Genomic DNA, 22,046 nt, shown 5'->3' on the forward strand with positions numbered 1-22,046 from the left:
CGTGACACACCTCGGCTCCCCATAGGTGGATCGTTTGGTCTCGGCGTTGTGGAGAGAAGATGGCGGCGCGTGGCGGTTTTCAGCAAGCGGCATCTGGAGGCGGAGGAGGCGGCGGAGGCGCCGGGATGGGACCAGGACCTCCGGTACCGGGTGGAGGAGGACCGGGCATGGCTCCTGGAACGCCTGCAGGAAGGATGGGACCCGCGGGGCCGCAGAATCCAATGTACCGTTCCCCGATGCCTGGGCCTGGATACCCGGTAAGAGCGAGAACAAAGAGGGCTGGACAGGCGGGTCATCACCAGGCGCTGCACGGCTGAATCTCAAATGGCGACATGCGACCTATATAAATTTGATCCATGACGTATAAAATTACGGTATTCTGCGCCCTGTGTAGTGGACTATAAGTTTGACAGAGAGCCATTTGGTATTCAGCCGAAGCGGCAGTTAGTTCTGTAGCCAGTGAGCTAACTGGTTAGCTAGTTAGCGGTATTTTTATATTATTAGTATTATTATCATTATTATTTTCGGATAATGGTTTATTGCTTTTCAGCTGAGATTTGCTTAGTGATTTGCAAAAATATTATAATAATAATATAAATTTAGACCTCGAAAAAAAGAAAAGAAACATTCAGGGCTAGCTAAAGCAGCGTTACATAGTGCTGTAGTTACATTGTAGAGAATGAACAAGTAAACATATTACAAATGAAACCCCTTTGTGGTTATTATTTTTTTAATGCTATGCAAATGAGTCTCAGATACTTAAGATACAGTATACTACTTTTAGAAAGATTTTAGTAGGTTTATGACAAAAGTTAGCCTATAATGTGCCTTAATAAGACATTTATAAATGATGCTTATGTGTTATGAGCATTGGGACTGATTCACTAGCATTATGTCAGACATAAACAAGTTTCCCTTGTGGGAGAATAGAAAATACAAAACCATCTCTCTCTCTCTCTCTCTCTCTCTCTCTCTCTCTCTCTCTGTGTGTTTTCTGAAACTAAATTCTAAATCCCAAATGTCACCCTAATTTGCAAGGAAAGGAGTGTTATGTAGAAAAAGATGGGTCATAGGTTTACATAACTGCAAAATGTTAATTTTAAGAAATTGCATTTTGTTTATATGTAAACCTTTGAACAAGATGATCGGTGTAAATTGTTATTATTTTGTCTTCTGAGAAACATGCAAATATCTTATGTAGCTTCTGAAGAGCAGTACTAAATGAAAAAATAAGATCTTTAAACAAAATAATGACGATTTACACCGATCTTTCTAAATTTTCCTTCTGACCTCATTGAGGGAGAGTCTTCTTATTCAAGAGAGAGAGAGAAAAGACAGGCTGGTGAAAGAACATTTTGTTTATAGCTGCTCTAGTGCAAGTGATTAACAGGAACTATCTTGTTTCATGTATGTTCCACAGCATTAAATGTAACTGTGTACTAAGTATGATGAGTTGTTCTTCAACTGATAAAAAAATATAGGCCTAGTCATTGGCAAAGTGCTGTAGTCTGAGAGGAACACAACACTTCATAAAGGGCTGCTATAGAAAAATAATCAACCTCATGGTGTTAACAGCAGCTTTGCTAGGGATGGGCGATATAGACTTAAAACTATATCATGATATTTCATGGTAAAGATATAAATGACGATATGAAAATGTTACCATTCAACACTATCTTTTTGGCCACAAGTCACTCAGCATACAGTCTTGAGAGCTATCTGATTCACATCTGATGTTCTGTATCTGAACCACTTCCATATTATGGAGGAAGCTCCATTTTTGGGGATTAAATCTTCTTCCTCATCTAGGGCTGGACCTCCACCTTCCGCCATGCTTGTTCTCGTTCTACATGTGAGATGCCCACGTTGTGGCGCGTAACCATGTCATCAACTATAGCGCCAATATCGCAGGATGACAAATTCTTATCATGGCGAGGAATTGTACCGGTATATCACAGATGATACGATATGGCACAGCCCTAGCTCCCACGCAAGCTAGCTAGTTTTTTTTAATGTTTATTTATAAAAAGCCAAATTGTAATAAAAGTATGTGATAAATGTAATACTCATTTTAGCTCCTTGTTTTTAGCAGAGCTAACTTCAGCACTGTCTTTCTTTAGCTCATCTGCTATTGAACTTCTGAACTAGCTGTATTTCTCCCTGTTTAATTGTAAGCAAAAGTATAAAAAAAAAAAAACTCATTTTTCCACCTCATTTTAAGCTGTGTAGTGACTTTCAGAGCTGTACTGTTTTAACTTCTGAGCATGTAACTTGCTATTTTTTCTGTTTAATTAAAGGCAAAAGTGCTCATTTTACAGGCTTTTGGGCTGTATTTGTTTTAGCTTGTTAATGTAAAGGCTAAATAATTATCTCCTTTTTTTTTTCTCCAATTTGGTCTCATCCTACAACAGCTACCAATCAGGGAGATGAAGGCTATCACATGCTTCCTTCTGAGACATGTAAAGCCAGCCAAATGCATCTTTGTGAACTGCTGCTCGTGCTGCATCACAGGGCAGCGGAACACAAACCAGGGAAAGAGCTATTTACCCTCTTTCACATACATGTGCTCAGAGATGCTCATGATTGACTAGTGTCACTGTGATTGACAAGAAAGAGAGTGTACCATCTCTCCCAACCAGAGAGCACGCTCAGTTTTGCTCCCGGTTACGGATTCTCGTGGTTCGAACTTGTAATCTTTCAGTGATCGAGTGAATGAATGCTTTTTTGGTGCGCAACTTGGGAGCTGCAGCGTAGGTTTTTGTGGTAACTTCTGTTTTATTATTAATATTAGTTTTTAAAACTTTAATACCGTCATCTTTAGTTAGCACTGCTAAAACGAGTACCTCAGTTGTCATGTACACACTAACTATAATTTTGTGCTCCTGCAGTCCTGACTAGTGAGTAGCAGGCTGTCAGTTTGCAAAACAGACGTGGATAGAGTAGAGCGATTCCATGAACAGTTTAATTAGAGGAGGACCGTATGAAAGGATATTAGTCACTACTGAATTCATCTTCGTCACTCAGGGACATTTTTCTCTAAAGCCATGTTCTGGTCTTTTCTCTCTGTGGCCTTGACAACTTCCACAGAATGCTTGTGTGCTCACGCGCCAGTGTGTTCAGCATGTCCGCAGTCTCCATGCTCTCATTGAGCTTCAAGGTCAGACGAGTACTCTGTGCTGAAAGACTTTTATCACGTACAAAATGTACAGCTTATCAAACAGCATGTTTTGTAACTGCAGTGAAAAACATGTTCGAGTCAATGCTCTGCTGTTATTTTGTGCAGCAGTATTCGGATAGACGCATGCTCAGGTTGGGTAAAATGTGATGAAGACCTATGAAGGAGTACTTAGCCTACACGCACACCAGGTGGAATGAAGTGTGTGTCGTTAAAGGATCAGCAGCTGGATAGTTGGTGGTTTCTTAGTTAGTGAAAGAGAGACAGGAGGCAGGTGTTTTACCGTTTGCGTACACAGACCTTTCGGCGGTTTTCTTAAACCCGTGTTGCACATGTGGTCTGAAACGCGAAGCCGTTTGTTTGAGTTCCTGGCTCATGGCTTGGTGAGTATTGGAGGAAATTTATTCTTTGTGTCACTTTGGAGAAATTGGTGGCAGTGATTTGGACAACATTTCATTATCACCTGTACATGTTGTGGTTAATATGTCAGTAATATTGCATTTTCATTTCACCTGGCAAATCATTTTATTCGCGTGACGCGGAATCCAACAGTCTGTACTACAAAATAATAGGCTACACCCGTGCAAGGTTAGAGCTACATAATGCAAATTGCTTGTTTCGCACAGTGCTATATTTGAAAGCTGTTTGTGTGATAGACAATATGTATCATAATATGCAGGCTTGCTAACAAACTGCCAAGCAAAATAGTGTTGAATTGTGTTTGGTGCTTTTAATATCTACAGAAATTAACACTGCAAAGGAGGGAAGACAAATAAATCTGTTTTTTATCTAAATCTTTAAAGCTTCAAAGCACGAAAACTGAGATATTGACACATCGTCATATTGCCCAGCCCTAGTGGTATGATAGCAAGCATGTCTAGGCTTTAGTGTGTATGGTAGGGATGCCTTTATATACTTATATATATATACATACACACACTTTGGTGGAAAAATGCTATTGCAAGCTTCACATCCAGAGATCAGAGAACACCGTTCCAGCGTCTAGAGTCTAACTAACATCGTGTGACCACAGTACTGTACAGCTCAGAATGGCTTCGGGAAATTAAAGGGAATCTGAGCTTAACTCTCCTGTAGCAGTGTGTACAACAAGGGTCAGATTGTTTCTTGACTTGATGTGTGTCTCGAAGGCCAGAAGAATTGTCTGCTGTTGAATTAGCTAACAGACCCTACCTTTGTGTATATGCAGAGACCCGGGATGCCCCCAGCAAACCGGATGACTCCTCAAGGCCCACCCATGGGTCCTCCAGGCTACGGCGCCAGTCCAGTACCTCGCCCTGGAATGCCAGTCATGGACCCGTCTCGCAAGAGGCCTGCACCACCTCAGATCCCACAGCAGGTCCAACAACAGCAACAACAGAACCGCAACCAACAGTAAGTGTTAGAAAATCAAAAATGTGTATGTGTATCTGTATATCTACTTAGTTCTTTTGTAGTCTGTTCAGATCTAAATTGTGGGTTTTTTTTTTCTCTTTTAGTGCCAAGAAGAAGAAGATGGCTGATAAAATTCTACCTCAGAGAGTAAGTGGCCTTTTTCCCCAAATTAATTAGAGGTGTATTGCTTCTTAACAAACTCGCTTAAAGCTGCTATTGTTTTGAGATATATTAAAACATTAACATGATGTGATCCAGTAGTTTGCACATGGTTGCATTTCTATCAGAAAGACTTGTTAGCTTTGACAAGTGGGAGGCCACACCTCTTTCACTGGGAATAATAGTCACGTAGACCACGCCTCCTTTTGATGGGCCTGAGAGAAGGTGCATCAACACCTCGCACGTGATTGGCTCATTCTGAGGTTCTAAATAATAGCAAACTAAAGAGACACGTGCATGTGATATCCAAATCTATAAAGAGATTTTTATTCAATCACTATTGCCTCCTGATTTTGTACAACATCATATTTAAAAAAATTTCTATCAAGCCAAATATAATGCAACACGATCCTGTAACATCAGTCAGTCAGATTTTCATGTTTCTTCCTTCTTCCTGTCCCTGCAGATCAGAGAGCTAGTCCCAGAGTCTCAGGCGTACATGGATCTGCTGGCTTTTGAGAGGAAGCTGGATCAAACCATCATGCGCAAGAGACTCGATATCCAGGAGGCACTGAAGAGACCCATCAAGGTTAAACATCTTCACTTACATTCAGTAAAAACTTTAATAGTGTGAAGTAGAAATGCAGGAGAAGAATATTACACTATCGCAATAATCACCAAAATTTTTATCACGGCTTATGATACTAACCTGCTAATATTTAAAAAAAAAAAAAAAAAAAAGAAAGAAAGAAAAAAAAAACATTTCTACATGTTTATCAGTATTGGCATTGGGTTTGATTGGCTAGAGCAGGATTCCCCAACCATGGTGGCTTTGCAGGAGGTTCATGAGGCTTCGATGGAAATGTCAATGACACACTGAGTTAAATTTTAGCAATATAAGTAAAAAAAAAACTGAGTTCATTAAAACCATTAATACTGTAGCATTTTATTGTAACCTCTAGTGAAAAGTGATAGAAGTTGATTGAATTACTCATGGTTCATTCTTACCATGTGAGAGTTAACCATAAAATACTGCGTTAGTTAGCTATTTATTTAATATTTGATCTTGCGTGCATGGACAGTGACAATGCCAAACCCTTTGCCAAGTGTGTGATATGCTTGAAGCAGCTTTCTATTGAACATATGAAGCCAGCTTTCTTAAAATGACAAAATATGAAATCCTGGCCATAAAATCAAACAAGAAAAGGTTGCATAGATTAAAAAAGCAAGAAAAGCTGGTATATGAGTAAAATAACTCACTTAACGTTAACCTGCTTTTCAGGCTGAAGTGGTCAAGCTGACAAAAAGTTTGGGAACTGCTGGGCTAGAGCAATAGACATTCAATCTTTCCCAAGCTTTTGTGTAGTAAAGAGAATTACAGATCTGCCTTCTGTGCTGCTTTCAGATACCTAAGTGACCTCGTTCTAATTGGAGCTCAGGGCTAGTGATTCATTTCTAGTGTTCATAAAAACAGTATTGTGAGTGTTAAATATTATGGTGTATTGCGTATAAATGATTGACAACTGCCTAGTTTAAGTATTTATTGTTAGATATAATGAGTAATTTTGTGGTTGAGTATTTAGTAATCGATTACTCTATATTTAATGTCGACACTCTGAAATGGGATTTTGTTCTCAAGAGAACTATATACAGTGCAGTAAATGAAGTAAAATACAGTAACAAAGTGGTGTAATTCAGCCATTAGGATTAATAAGTATGTAAATAAATAAACAGATATCATCCAGTGCTTTATGTAATTTTGAAACAGTAACCTGGAGGCCATAACAGGATTATAGCACACCTGTTTAGTAAGATATAAAATTGGAAACGATTTCCTAAACTGCTGGGGAAAAGTCCAGGTTTGCAATAAATGTTGGTGTTTACGGTATATACGCCATCTCTGACTGAGAATAAGATCAGCTGATGGATAAATGAAATCATTTGGTCATTAAAATGGTTGAATTGTGTTCTTTACCCAGCAAAAACGAAAGCTGCGAATTTTTATCTCCAACACTTTCAACCCTGCCAAGCCTGACGCTGAGGATGGCGAGGGAACTGTAGCATCATGGGAGCTGCGAGTGGAAGGCCGGCTGCTCGAGGACGTAAGTATCGACGTGCCTAAGAATTGTAGACGTCCTGGGATTATAATGAGCGCCTTGGTGTAGGGATATTGCTTTTTGGTTATTTTAGTTCTGAAGACTGTTCATAGTGGAATAGTGTGGGGCTGAAGTCTAACAGATACACAGTAGGACATCAGCTTTGCCAGAGAATTGGTGCATCTTGGAAACCACACATGTATTAAACCACAGTAGCTAAATGCAAAAGTAGCTAATGGAAAAAGACCAGGCAATGTTTTTCCAATCTTCAGCTGTCCAGTATTGGTGAGCCTTTACCCACTGTAGCTTAAAATTCCTGTTCTTGGCTGACAGGAGTAGAACCCGATGTGGTCTTTTGCTGTTGTAGCCCATCTGCCTCACTGCTCACCACGGTTGTGACGAGTGATTGAGCTACTCCAGCCTTCCTGTCAGCTTGAACCAGTCTTGAACCAGTCAACAAGGTGTTTCTGCAAGCAGAACTGCAGCTCACTGAATGTTTTTCCGCAACCTTCTCTGTAAATTCTAGAGTTTGTTGTGCATTAAAATCCCAAGACATCAGCAGTTTCTGACATACACAACCCATACTCAACCAGGTCTTGGTCGAAGTCACTGAGATCACACTTTCACCCTATTAACTGAAGCTCCTGATGTGTATCTGCATGATTTTAAGCATTGTGCTGCCTTATGATTTTCAAATTATTTAAAAAAAAAATCCTTTGAGATACATTAGGATTGTTTGGACCCCAGCAACTTGGATTTTTCCGACCAAAATTTCTTTGGTTATTTTTAAATCACGTTTCTTTGTATATACTTCTCCATACCAAATTTTTATAGAAAATTTTACAAAATATCTTAATGTACCTGTTGCCTTACCATGTTACTTGGTAAGAATTTATTCTCAGATTTAAAGCATAGCATCTTAGTCATCACTGGCACTTGGTTGTCATGTTTTTGCCATTAGATCCTGAAACTTAGGTCCTGAAACTGTTTTTAGTTTAGGAAATCCTTCTCTGTAGAAGTCTCTCTTTGTAGACAAGAGTTAAATTCCCAGCAAATCCCATGTTTTGCTCTAAAAGAATAACAATAAGTATCTAAGGCTAACTTGTTAAGATTATCTTTCCTTATCTGTCCAATTAATTTCTTTCAGACTGCTGTATCTAAATACGAGGCCACCAAGCAGAAGAGGAAATTTTCCTCTTTCTTCAAGTCTTTAGTGATTGAATTGGACAAAGACTTGTATGGGCCTGACAATCATTTGGTAGAGGTAAGACGCTTTGCCTTTGATTGCCATCAGCGGTTTAACAGAGGCTGTGTTTGTGTGTAATAGCTGTTGATTTGTTTGCGCAGTGGCACAGAACACCCACTACTCAGGAGACTGACGGCTTTCAGGTGAAAAGGCCTGGAGACGTGGGAGTGCGCTGTACTGTCCTTCTCATGCTCGACTACCAGGTAAACCAGCCGCTATGGACAGGCTGCAGATGTATTAACGTTAGATAAGCATTTCAGATTTCCTTAGTGCTGAAAAATCTGCTAATACAGTGATGCATCAAAAACAATGGCTTGTGTGTGTATAATAAATGCAGCAGTGTAATTATTAGGGATGCACTGAAACATTGTCTGGAAAGGTTATCCTTTTTTTTTTTTTTTTTTTTTTAAAACAACAAATCAAAATAATGAGGTGTATAACAATGTATTTCAGTTGTACTGAGAATTAGAAATGCTGATTAAAGGATTTGTTCTACTGCACTGCTCATCTTCCCTCAGTTTTTCTGAGCTCTTTTTATAATTCTTTCTGTTTATCTGAATTCAGTTTATCAGAAATCAGTTTATTTGGAAAATGTTCTTTTCTTAAAAACTGGAGCAGGGTGATTGCAGAGCGCTACCTTCCTACAGCACACTAAGATTTTCTTTTCAAAACCTGCTCAAATCTCTAGGAACCACTAGGTGTCTCTATCATCAAGTAAAGCAATTGTAAATGAACTTAACAGAGGGGAAGGCACAATATTAACAGTCTTTATGTACTTTATCATTTTCATCTTAAGTCAGCAACCAGTAGTATGAGGAGAATGTTGTAGTGTAGAGATGTAGTGTGTTCTGTTTAAAGCGATTATTATTCCTGTGCCCTCTGTAGCCTCCTCAGTTTAAGCTGGACCCCAGACTGGCTCGCCTGCTGGGCATCCATACCCAGACCAGACCCGTCATCATCCAGGCTCTGTGGCAGTACGTGAAGACACACAAACTGCAGGACCCACATGAGCGCGAGTTCATCAACTGTGACAAATACCTCCAGCAGGTAAGAATGAGAAAGACAGACATGCGTCTTGGTGTTATGTCACCTGTATACGTATCAATATATAGTACAAATTTTATTTTGTGGATAATTTTACTGTTTGTCAGTTGCAGAAAATTGCTTACAATTTCTTTTTTTTAATCTTGCACTTAGGATTGCTTATTACAATTAATACATTATTAAGCTCCTCGGTCTACAACTTCTTATAGGTCGTCTTCTTGTTTAATTAGCTAGCTGGTTAAGCTGCTTTACATTTGGTGCATCCTCAACACTACTTGCTGTTGTGGAAATTGAAGCCACTTGACATGTCCTACCTTAACATGATATTTCAAAATATGCATTAATTTATGGAATCTGCTCCAGTTCTTCAACCTGTTTTATGGACACTTTATTTGGAGGAGAACATTTACGATGTCTCAAGTACAGATAAAATATGAATGAAGTGGTGTGATGCTGTTACAACCCCATAAATATGTTACACAGCAATTTGCCAACATTTTCGATTTTATGTTAATATTTAGAAGTGACCGTTGTACATTTAGTGTATAAATCCATTTAGTGTGGTGGAATATCTGCAAAACAAGTTGGTTGAGTCATCCTGACTGAAGCAAAGTCAGTTGATAGTTAAAATTAAATTGCGCTATATGGCCAAAAGTTTGTGGACACCAGACCATCACACCTACGTGTGGATCTTCCCTGAACTGGAAAACAAAGTCCTTCCAGTGCACTGGAACTTTCGTTACTTGCGTTAGTGATTTTTAACTTTGTGATGTTCTATACATGGTTTTTTTGAGTCTAACAACTTTTAAGTGTTTAATAATTTTTAAAAAATCCACTAGCTAGCTTACGATCCTGTTTGTAGTACCATGACGGAAACGTGTTAAATATTATATGTCAGAAAGATATTGGTCCTGCCTGTTGTTGATAAATGCCAGTGGTGATGTTTTACAGCATGAGTACGTAGTCATATTACCAGAAGTTCAGTCATCAGTGTCCCAATGTGTACACAATATACTGATTCATGACCTAGGGAGCTAGGGAGCTGTTTGAGACACACAAAGAAAATACTGTAGGTGACATTTGGTGCTTGGCCCCCCGTTAACAAATAAAACAATACTAAAGACTAAGCTTTAAGAATACTGAACTTCATATGAACATAAAGATTTTTTTTTTTAAGCCCTCTGGTTGTTCTCTGCAGATCTTTGAGACTCAGAGGATGAAGTTTTCTGAGATTCCTCAGCGGCTGCATGCTCTGCTGATGCCTCCCGAACCGATCATCATTAACCATGTCATAAGGTAGAACTCTAACATTATGAAACCATTTTGCATGCTGTAGCTTTAAGAGATCCACTCATTCTTTATGTTCTCCTGTTCAACCCTTCACCAGTGTGGACCCGAATGACCAGAAGAAGACGGCCTGCTATGATATTGACGTTGAAGTGGATGATACACTTAAGACCCAGATGAACTCTTTTCTGCTGTCCACTGCCAGTCAGCAGGAGATTGCAGGCTTGGATAACAAAGTATGCAAAAACCCTTTAGTGCCTTTCAGTTTTAATTAAGAGCGAATGAATGCTCACATTGGTTCATGGATACTGTGTATACAAGAGTGAGTCTGCTTACTTACATAAAAGCTGGCTAAGAATGTAGAATGCTGGTTTCTTAATGTCATGCTAGCACACCAGATAGCTTGCGAAACTCGCACTGTTAAACAGTGGGCTGTTCATTACAAACATTAACAAACACTAAACCTAAAAGATTAACTTGCCTTTTTGTAGGCTAACCTCAAAAAGAAGACATTTGTTTATTTTAAGTGTTGGGCGTGTCATCGAGACCCTCCATGATAAAATAATAATAGCAATAAATAAAATTTTAATTATGATCGTTCACTTAATACAGGGGGGAAAATTATTTCTATAGTGTTTTCTCACACTTATTCGCAATAAGTACCTGAAGGTAGACAAGAAAAAAGTTAAATGTTAGTTTTAAATGAAATTGTTGGACAACCTCTTTTTTTTTCTATTTACATTCTTCTGTGGTTCTTTTCTGTGTTCTGCTTTCAGACTTGGCTTTTAATTAACTAGTGCACTTGTGATTTAAGGTCTTTTTACCACAGGGACTTGACATGTATGTAGGCAGGCATTAAATAAAGCAGCATAAAAAGTGATCCAAGATTTCAAATGTTTGAACACCCTTAGGACACAATGAGGACAAAAATGTTCCTTTTTTTTTTTTTTATCAAAGTTTTATCAAAGCACTCGTCGTCAGTACACGTAGATTCATTCCCATACCTATTCTTTATTTATTACAATATCTTTAAAAATCTGAGCTAATTTAGGGCATTTTCCAATCGTAGCAAAGCTCTTGACATTGAAATCATTGTATCTATGGTTTGGAACTGAAATGGCCGTCTTTTGAATATTTGAATGAAATTGCCGATCCATGCCATAACGAACGTGATCATGTTATATGTGGACCAATCACTGGCAGAGGGAGTCTGTCGGTATGAAATCTCATGTACACTGTGTCTTTCTTACTCAACAGATGCATTGAAGTGTCATTTTTATTTTATTTAAGTCTAATGCCAGATACATTATGTAAATCAGGTTTAAATTCCAAGAGGGTCATGCAAAACTCTGACTAAACTTAACTAATATTCAGTTTTTGATGTGGTGTCTTCTTGCAGATACACTAAAATTCTTATTTATATCCCCAAGAACCCATGGGGTATGCAAACATATGTAGTGACTCCATGAGTAAGAGGGGAAAAAACATCTGATATATGTTTTCTATATAATACATAATTTACAGTTTGGTATCACTGGTCCTTTGAATTACTTAGCGCCATGTTTGTATTTCCCTGCCGTGTTGCTTGTCCACATGGCCCATGGACTGTGAGTCACCTTACCAGTTATTATTGGTCATGTAATCACCTTATAGGTCATAGTTAGTGGTTTGCTATCACCTCAAACTAATAAACACATTAAATGGTCATGTTGCTGTTTGAGCGCATGCAGTGAAGAAGTGTACTCGAGAAAACAGGTACTATTGTGAAATGCTTTGCTTGCATAAGGACCTTTGTTTATAGGGCTGAGAGATAGTTGTATGCAGCTGGAGTTAGATCTCAACAGATGAGTTGTTCATCTTCTAATCAGCATTATATTAATTTGTAGACAACGACCCGGCGTCTCTTCTGCTCCTGGAGTTATTAAATGATAAAATGACACCATGTTTCAACACATAAGCAGCTGTAGTGATCATAAAGGGTCTCTGGAGTTACTAAGTAAATTATTAGCTAGTCTCATGCAGGTTTCTCCCTGTTGTGTATTCACGATGAAAACAAACATTCATTGACCAGACATGGACAATGGACAGATTAAGCCTAGTCTGGCACTGAATTGTGCATGGGCTTGTTGATTGTTCACTGGAGAATCCAGGTTTGGTTTATTTTCTATTTGGAACACCGTTCCACAGTTGTTATTTTTGTCTTTTCACATTGCAACCTTTGGGCCCACTGTTTTGCAGTTTTGTTCCCAGATCTTCCCTTTGACCTGGTTTCATCACTAATCAGTCAGCTTGCAGCGATCTCACTGCTATCACCATTCTGTCTTAGTCTTTCACCATTATCAGTTTGCATGTAGGCATGTCAGAAGGCATGTGCTGATATTAAATGTTTATATTGCCTTAATTTCTTAGCAGTTTATTACATCAGCATTGTATTTAAAATACAAGCCTATTACAATAAGCCTTATTGTTAAGATTGACATCAGTTTCTGTTTTTTGTGTAATTTCATTTTGTGTAATCGTATTTCACTGAAAACATATCATATCGGATTGCAATCACATTACAGAATGAAAGAATCTGAAGCTTGCAGCCAGAAAAGTGTACAAAAGAACAAACACTCCATGAGCCAAAGGGCAGAGCAACCGAGACTGAGAATAAGGGGTAGTTTCACTTATGCAGCATTTAGTCTAGTTGAATTCAATCTTGGACCAAACCAAGTAAGTAGTCTAAGTAAAGTTCTGTTCCAAGTCAACACTCGCACAGTTTGATAGCAGTGAAAAAGCGGTTCGATCCTAAATCGACCCAGCTGCAGGAAATGAACCACACGCGCTGGGTACTTTGGGTTGTAGATGCAAGTTGTTAAACTGAGCCACAGGACCAGAGCTGGAGCACTGCAGGAATGCAGTGTCTTCTGGGTATTTGGACTAATGAACAAAAACAGAAAATAAGCTGTGTATGCTTATGCTCAAAATGTTTTAACCTAGTTATTTATAGAATTATGTATTAATTTATTGAGCACCATCGCTGTTTTCTTTGTGCTTGAGTTGATTTTTGATTTGTACACACACTTGGTAAAGGTGCCTTTTTCCATCGCTGTATTTCTGACCAATGAAAGAGTTTTATAAGTACATTTTCAAATGTGCATGCCACTTAGTCAACATTTTTTGTTGCATTTTGGTTTGTTTAATTATGTGTAGTGTAAAAACATACCGGTGATTGATGGGGTAGAGGGAGGCTCACAAATGATTAACTATTTGTTACCCTGCAAAGTGGTATTGGTAATGTCGAGTCCCATCACATCTACTGATATTTTCGACAAATACCTGCATTATTTGCAGTATATTGCAAAATTGATCACTGGAATACTCTTTTTGCCAAGTGCACAGTTCAGGCCAATCCCCCCACAAACAAACAAACAAGTAACCACGTCTTTCAGACTAAGGTCTGTACTCTATGGTCTCCGTGGTTTATTCATGCTGGCCAATTATCACAGACTGTAAGCCCTCAGTTACTGTAACCACAACACAAGCTGGATGTAAGTCTAATCACTACAGCTGTAAAGTCAAGGTAAACACTCTGTAGTTCAGTGCAGTCTATTTTTGTTCTTTATTCTTGAACCCCCCCGGAACAATCCAGAATATATATTTTTTTTTAAGTACGGAAGCTTTACAGCATTGTTTTGCTGCACACCCTGTTCCTTTTGGTAAGATTTCAAAGTGTTGTGCATCTTCCGGCAGCACAGCTTCCACACACTCTTTGTTTGCGTATGGTTTCACACAATGGGCCTTTTTCCCCCTTAAAAAAAGCTTGTGTAGGAAAATGCTGAGATACAGTACATTTTAATCTTAAACACACATTCTATTTTTATGGTCACTTCAAATGAGTGATGCTCCGTGTTCGTTTCAGAAGGTTAGGTAGACGTTTTTTGGACAGTGCTCGTGAACATCCAGAGTTCCAGGGAAGTCTGAAAATCACAGTGGGTGGGATTGCCTACTAAGTGGTAATGGTCTTGGAGTGGAATTCTTCCTTTTCATTTTCAGTCCTGAATTTGGGGCTTGGTAATGATTGATCTAAAGTTTGAAGACTTGTGTCACAGCCATGCCCTAATGACCCTGCTCAGTTCATTTGCATTTTGCAACTTGTACACTTAAACAACTGAACTGGAGATGCTCTGTAAGGATGAACTTTGCACTTGTGCGTTAATGGCAAACGTTCACTCTGATTGTTCTATACTGTTTTGTTATGACTACCCTTTATGGCTTGGTTCTCTTGCGTAAAATGGAAGACTCAGTATTTATACTAATGGTGTATTTACATTTTTACTTTGTCTACTTTGAGTTAATTTTTTTTTCCATCGTGTTCTTTTGTTCCCTTTGACCTAGTTTTGTCACTAGTTGGCTTGCAGTTATCTCATTCGTTTTCTTTTATTACCCCTAATTTACCCTTCAATTATTTTTTATTTTTTTAACACACATTGAGAGTTTGACTTTTGAGCCTTTGCATCTTTGTTGGCATCACCTTTAGATTCACGAGACCATTGAGACCATCAATCAGCTGAAGACTCAGAGGGAGTTCATGCTGAGCTTTGCCCGTGATCCTCAGGGCTTCATCAACGACTGGCTACAGTCCCAGTGCAGGGACCTCAAGGTACAATACACTTTAAAATCAGCCACAAAGCTTTATGTTGTTTTTGTTTTGACAGAGTAATATCCTGCAAGTATATCTGAAGTTCAATCTCCAGTTATAAACCTTGCACTCTTGCTGTGTTTGAATCGAAGATTTCAGTACTTCCCTCATTCAGTAAGATTGGTGATGGAGTGTTTAACCTTCACCCCAGGCCTCTATCTGTACCTCAGTCTGTTTGGGCTGCTCGGATGTTTCTTGGTGGGGGGCCAGTTCCTGGCTGACTGGAATAATAATGACATTAAGAAGGGGGAATGCGTGAGAGTGACTCCTCTTCAAGAGTTGTGAATGTTTACAAAAGCGCAAATGTAAAAAAAAAAAAAAAAAAAAAAAGCTGGAAGTGTGTAACAGCTTAGTTCACCCAGTTTGTTAACAATTTTGTAATAAGCACTTTTTTAAACCATTCTTTTTTTTTTTTTTTTTTTTTTTTTTTAATTAAAGCCAAATCAGAAAGTGAGGGTGAGTCCAGTCCAAGCACAGTGCTTTTAAACACTGTTGTTTTTGACCAACTGATGGAAACTTAAATGAACCAAGAGCAAGATAGCTGTAGAAAGAACAGAGTGGGAACCGAGGGAACCACAAGTGAACCCAAGGGTTGCAGTGTACAATCATCCATGTTGGGTATTTTAGGCACCTTGAGTACCTGAATTTTCCAGGAAATGGTCAAGTTCGATCTTGCAGCAACTCTGTATTGGCGTTTGTGTTTGTGCTGTCAAAAGGTTTAATGTCAGGAAGTCTTTGGCTACTCTGAAATGATCTGTGGAGTTAATGTTGGCTGCAAGTTCCCACCTCCAGTGCCACTGTAATCAATCACAAATTTTAAGAGATTGCAGCTCCATTGGAAGGATTTAGGTCTTGTTGTTTGATCGTAGATTGAGCTTTGTTATTGTGAGAGAATATAGGCCGTGATGAGAAACTCTGTAGGTGGGCATCTCCCTGCTCAAACTGGAAATTAAACTAATCACTAACTGGACTTCTCATGATCTTCCTGTCTCATGTAGACCATGACCGATGTGGTAGGAAACCCTGAAGAAGAGAGAAGAGCCGAGTTCTATTTCCAGCCGTGGGCTCAAGAGGCTGTATGTCGCTACTTCTATTCCAAGGTGAGACTTTGTTTGCCTGGCTCTAGATGCCTAAATTTCTAGTTGTATACTACAGTCTTCTAAAAAAATAAATAAATAAATTATGGAACAGCCCACTCTCAGTTCTCTGGGTGCAAGTGCTGTGTGACTGAGTACAACAGTCAGTGGTCAGAATTACAATTTTCCAGTCCAAGAGGCAGCATCTTTCTGTATAAGTAGTGTTTATTCAGGCAGGACTACATTTTAGCCTGGCCTTGAGTCAGTCAAGTCAACAGTGTGTGAATTTTCTCAAGGTGAAAGAAGGAAAATAACAAGGAAAATAAAATCAATTGGTAGTACCTGTAACAGATCTCATTATTCCACCTCTTCATGGACTGCTAATACCATCCAAATAGGGCTCGAACCTGAATAGCTTATCAGAGTGCAGTTATGAAAAAAGTCTCCTCAGGCTTCACTTTGAAGACTTAACTAGGTTTTAGGTTTACATACATAGGCTTTATTTGTGTTTTCCCCTGAAATAACTGATGTGTTTTATTCATTCCAGGTCCAGCAGAGGAGACAGGAGCTGGAGCAAGCGCTGGGCATCAGGAACACATAAGCAGGAACGGACACCTAAGGGAAGAGAAGAGGCTGTTTGCTGTCTTTGGTTCCTTGTCAATGACACTAAACTACAGTTTATTTAACCACATTCCTGCTGTGGCGGGTAGGAGACAACAGTCGGTTGTTACCCCTCCTAAACCAGAAAGATCTCACCTGCTTTGGTTCCCTGAAAGCCAAAATGTCTCGTCTCCTTCTCTGTTCTGTGTCCTCTTGTTGTCCAGGGGGAAAATAGATGCTTCTGCCTTTTTAACTTGTTCCATCTAGACTCCAATGTTGTTACTGCAGTGGCTGCGATATGAAAAATCTTTCAGCCAAATTCTTTATAGGCTACTAATAGAGGTAAATAAGCTTCACTGGTATTTAGTTACTCTGATACGATGCATGTAAAACTCTTAATCCCCGAGCGTGTTTAGGACCCGAAGGAGACTCAAGGCCTTGATTGCTGGACATGGATAAGACAGTGATACTTTTCATAACGCGCAATACAAATTTAAGTCACTAGTATAAGTCTCTAATGTGCAATGATGCCACAGTGCACCAAGATGGCTGCCCCATGACCTTACAGCGTTCAGCTACAGTTCTTAATACAGCGTCCTAAACTGCACTGGCAAGATAACTGAAGAACTGGATGCTGTTTGAGGTAGATATTTGGCAAAAGATTTTTAAAGAGATCTCTATTACTTTAGCCTTGTTCCTCCAGTGCAAAAAAAAAAATTAAAAAATAGCAATTTTCAGACACAAAGCATGTCTTGGCTGTTCAACCATATATATTTTTTTTTGTTTGTTTTTTTTTTTTTTTCCATGTTATCTGTTTAACTAGCTCAGTAATTGGACAGAATTGTTCAGTATTGTTTGAATTGTTGTATCGCCACCTTTGACAATGACTATATGTTATGGCAGTGTCTTTTAAAGTGCTAAACAGCTCAGTGGCCCACAAACTGGTTGATCATTCTCGGTTTCTCATGACTGTACCGTACATGAGGTTTAAAAAGCTTGGCTTTGTGATTTCCGCGCTTTGTTACGAGTTCAACAATTAGCCTCCATTGTGAGAGATTTAAACCTCTCCTGACTGACAATACTCCATTACTCATATCGAGTTGATTTCATTATATATAAAAAGAAAAATTCCTTTCATAAACGGGTGCAGCATAGATTGTAGTGGATTCCAAAAGGTGGTTGATGTAAAGGATAACTCGATGATGTATTATGGGGCCACTTTTAGGTTTTTTTTTGTTTGTTTTTTGTTTTCCTGCAAATGGTAGATATTTGTCTTTTGATATTTTTATCATAATATGGACTATATGAATATTAGTTAGGTTTAGATTCATATTACAGAAGTAGTGTAGTACCTCGGCTCTACAAAGCTACAAAATGATGAGCAGATGCTTAGAACTAGTTGACTGACTTTAAAATCGATATGACTGTCCATGCTCAGGTATTTTCTCCACCGTAAACATCTTTAAGATGTTCTTACCATTTCACTGGCCATACATGAGTACTTCAGTTCCGTACACTCCCACTTTCATGAAGGACACACTAAGAGCCATGATTGTAGCGGGCTTGAGTTAAGAGTTGCCAAATTTTCTGAAAGTTGAAGAAATGGACTTGTGCTTAAGATTTTCAGACTCTCAATATTTAACCTTGTGTGCATCACTTCATTTCTTCATTACAGAAAATGTCATTTTTTTTTTCCCTTTTTTTTGGACCAAACTTGTTTGAATGTGTCAGCCTTATAATAAAGATGAACTTATATTAATGTTTATTGTATGATTTCATAACCCTATATATTGAGTCACATTCCAGTGTATGCCATTGATTGATTTATATTGCACATTTCAACATCAAGGTCTCTTGACAACTAAAGGATAGAAAATAGAGACATGACTTATGAAACATGTGATTATGAAGTGAAGTGAGTATGATGTGGTATTCATTAATAAATTTAAAAAAAAAAGTAATTGCTGGCAAATTGCTGTGATATACACTTCAGAACATGCTGTTATAGAAAAATAATCAACTTTGAGGTGGTAAAAGTAACTCAGCTTTGCATCAGGGTGTATCACACCACCCCATTGTTGATTATTTTCCTATTACAGGACACCCTTTTGTGTTTTATTCCTTAGTGGTCATGTGGGAAATGATATTGGCCTGTACAAAAGCTTAACCCTTTTACAGCCCAGATTACTTTACTGCTTTCCACCTTGATCATTTTGTATCTTCGTGTATATTTTAAAATATGGAAGTTGTAAGATTTTGCAGCTGTCATAACTTTGGTGTGCAAAAGGTTACACTTTCGGTATCCTAAATTAGGCCTACGTTATAATTCTCAGTATCATATAAGAGTGTAGTCCTTATATGGATTCATTTGTCTGGAAATCCATGCCTTTGGGATAATAGGCTGGGGTTGCCAGATTGGGGTAAATAATAGTTCACTTAAATCACTCAAATGTGTGATTAGATTACATATACAACTCTATCCTGGTAGAGAGGGAAATAATTGATCTGGCAACACTGAGCTAGTATTGGTTATGGTTTGGTGTTGGTGTATAATGTACTGGGAGCCTTTTTGTAGTCTAACTGGGTGGAACAGTCGGTCAATCTGGCAACCCATGCATGGACTATAAATACGCTCTGCAGTGGAGCTTCATGAGTGGGTCGCGTTGAGCACAAAGCAGCTCCTCCAAACAGCCTGGAAGCTCCAACACTACAGAATGGCACCTAAGAAAGTCTGTCTTATTGGCTCTGGCAACTGGTGAGAACCGTGTGTGTTTTTGTGTGTGTGTGTCTGTTTCTCTGTGTGTGTGTGTGTGTGTGTGTGTGAGTGATCTGCATGTTTCTCCTCATAATGCCGCCATTTAAATGGTGATTCACACTATGGCATCGCACAGCAGGATAAACATGGCTATGGGACATCAGAAATGATCTCTACCTCAGTGGACAGAGATTCAGAAGGATCTGTGAGGTGGACGATTCCTCCCCACAAACAGGAACCTGATTATAAATAAGGAGTGATGGATGAGTCGCAGAAGAATCGGTTCTTTTTAAATGACTCCTTTGAAATGTCATGATTCAATTGGATTAGCAAGAACGCGTGAACTATTAAATGTTTATAACTAGCTGCAGAATACAGACTAATAGCCTATGATTATTTATCACAATTATCTAGCCAATTTTAATGCCATTAATAATTTTAAAATGACAAAAATATAGTCTTTGGTTCGAAATTGTACATTATAACTCAAAGACACTTTAAAAATGTGTAGTTTTTTTATAGAAACAAAATTGGGCATAAATAAATGAACTATAATATAATTCAAGTCTTGTTATTCGTTTAATTCAGCTATTAAGACCTGTCTTGCTACATAACTGGGGATTTGTTATGTAAAAGTGACTAATAATTGTATTATTACTTGTTATAATGCACATTACCTGTTACTTTAAAACCTGTTCATACAAACTATTGAGAATAGACTGTGGAGCACATTTCAAAGTGTTCATGACTTGCCTGTTTGCTTCGCACCTCCAGGGTTGTGGGTTCGATTCCCGTCTCCACCCTGTGTGCATGGAGTTTGCATGTTCTCCCCGTGCTTTGAGGGTTTCCTCCATGTACTCTGGTTTCCTCCCCAAGTCCAAAGACATGCATTGTAGGCTGACTGGCATCTCTAAATTGTCTGTAGTGAGTGAGAGTGTGTGTGTGTGAGTGTATGTGATTGTGCCCTGCGATTGATTGGCACCCCCTCCAGGGCGTCCCCTGCCTTGTGCCCCGTGTCCCCTGGGATAGGCTCCAGGCTCCCCGTGACCCTGTGTAGGATAAGCAGTACAGAGAATGGATGGATGACTTGCCCAGCTTTTATTAGCTCTCAAAGCCATTACGTCACCTGATGCTCATGCATCATAGCAATGCATGTATGTATGAAGATTAATACATTTTTAATAAACATTTTCAAACAAGCCTCTAATCTGACCTTAATTAAACAAATAGCAAGCTTAATTAAAATCTTTATGTACCTTAAAATAAGGTTTTACTTTATTTTAATACCAGAGTAATGGTCACCAATATAGCGATTAATTAATTAATTAAATTACAATTTTTAAAAAAAATTTCAATTGTTAACCATTCAAAATATGATTAATTGTGCATCCCTGTGTCATGTAGTGACAGTTTGCATTTATCTAGTGATTGCATTAAATGGATTGTGGGTTACTGTGCAAGTTTAAAGGAAAATCTACAAACCAAAGGAATCAAAGCTACAGATTCACTTTAACTGTTTGTTCAGAGGAATCGATTCAGTAAAGTGAATCCTAGCGTTAGCCTTGAGATGTACAGTTGCTGAGTAATGCTCTGAGACAGAAGGCATGACTGTACCCCCTGACTCCACAAGTATCATCAAGAAGTTTACATATATTTCCCACTCCAGTGTCTTTTTAAAAAATGCTCATGCTGCTGGTGTTTGGTTCTGGTTTTTTCTTGACTCGTATTTGCTGTTTCAAAGTACAGCTCCTTTCTGCAGGAGATCAATGAGGAGGGATGTCAAAGTCTGTTGCTGTGTACAAAGAACAGACGTTGCATCTGACGCAACACGCTCTGGATTGCAGATTACACTTGATTACACATTCTGCATCTGAAAATTAGCTCGGTTTGTTTCCTTATGTTTGTAACATTTGTGTGTCTACGCCAAATGAATATGGATAGAAATAGATCAAATGTGTAACACCTGTCTGAAACGACTGAATTAGGTAGCATTGATGCCAGCTTCTGGGTCCAGCCTTCGATCTTGAGCTTGGCTTACTGTACGGGTGAAGTTTTCTATGTTCTCCCTGTGTAAAAGTGGGTTTCCTCAAGGTTCTCTTGTTTTCTCCCACCTCCCAAAACTATTATAGAGATTAATTGGCTATGCTTATTTGCCTCTAGGTGTGTGTGCAATGGACTGGTGTCCATTTGAGTGTTCCTCATGCCAATGTTCCTGGGATAAGCTCTGGATCCACCACAACCCTGACCAAGACCATAAAGCGCTTATTGAAGATGAATAAATGAAAACTACATTCCATTACAAAAAAAAGTTGGCCTAAATACAGTGGCAACTCTCAAAACTTTTCAGAGTTTAATTCATAATATAAAATTCTCATTCTTCACACGCCAACATATTCTGTGTTCAGATGAACAACAGAGCCAGTGAGGTCATTGGATTGGTTTGTAACCGAACATACAGTATATGGAAATATGTTTGGGGATGCTGATTCTGAGTGATTTCAAAATCAGTCACAAAAAGTGTTAGTGTGGCTG

At 38.7% G+C, this 22,046-nt stretch overlaps 2 protein-coding genes and 1 long non-coding RNA gene across 3 annotated transcripts in view; 2 read left to right on the top strand and 1 right to left on the bottom strand.

Moving 5' to 3' along the window:
- smarcd1 (SWI/SNF related, matrix associated, actin dependent regulator of chromatin, subfamily d, member 1) lies at positions 1-18,518 on the top strand. The gene is made up of 13 exons (XM_026932749.3): positions 1-257; positions 4,383-4,567; positions 4,672-4,714; positions 5,193-5,315; positions 6,706-6,828; positions 7,970-8,086; positions 8,170-8,271; positions 8,954-9,115; positions 10,311-10,408; positions 10,500-10,635; positions 14,922-15,044; positions 16,082-16,183; positions 16,707-18,518. Exons 1-13 carry the CDS (start codon positions 60-62, stop codon positions 16,758-16,760), a joined length of 1,566 nt encoding a protein of 521 aa, XP_026788550.1. The 5' UTR covers positions 1-59; the 3' UTR covers positions 16,761-18,518.
- On the bottom strand, positions 16,374-19,759 carry LOC128317090 (uncharacterized). The gene is made up of 3 exons (XR_008300577.1): positions 19,692-19,759; positions 16,916-17,050; positions 16,374-16,774 (listed from the first exon to the last, which is right to left on the bottom strand). It is a non-coding gene; the product is annotated as an uncharacterized LOC128317090 (long non-coding RNA).
- gpd1b (glycerol-3-phosphate dehydrogenase 1b) overlaps positions 19,356-22,046 on the top strand; it is a 10,391-nt gene continuing 7,700 nt past the window's right edge. Inside the window, exon 1 of the mRNA XM_026932839.3 lies at positions 19,356-19,514. Within this exon, the coding sequence (XP_026788640.3) occupies positions 19,474-19,514 (41 nt within the window). The 5' untranslated portion in view covers positions 19,356-19,473. The remainder of the gene's footprint in view (positions 19,515-22,046) is intronic.

Source organism: Pangasianodon hypophthalmus, chromosome 20, assembly GCF_027358585.1.
Source record: "Pangasianodon hypophthalmus isolate fPanHyp1 chromosome 20, fPanHyp1.pri, whole genome shotgun sequence".
In the NCBI taxonomy this organism is placed as follows: Eukaryota; Metazoa; Chordata; class Actinopteri; order Siluriformes; family Pangasiidae; genus Pangasianodon; species Pangasianodon hypophthalmus.

Excerpts from the sequence above, each read along its gene's own strand:
- smarcd1 (XM_026932749.3), top strand. The coding sequence starts at position 60 with ATGGCGGCGCGTGGCGGTTTTCAGCAAGCGGCATCTGGAGGCGGAGGA. Across the intron at positions 258-4,382 it reads TGCCTGGGCCTGGATACCCG|AGACCCGGGATGCCCCCAGC; the intron begins GTAAGAGCGAGA and ends GTGTATATGCAG. Across the intron at positions 8,087-8,169 it reads CTGACAATCATTTGGTAGAG|TGGCACAGAACACCCACTAC; the intron begins GTAAGACGCTTT and ends TTGTTTGCGCAG.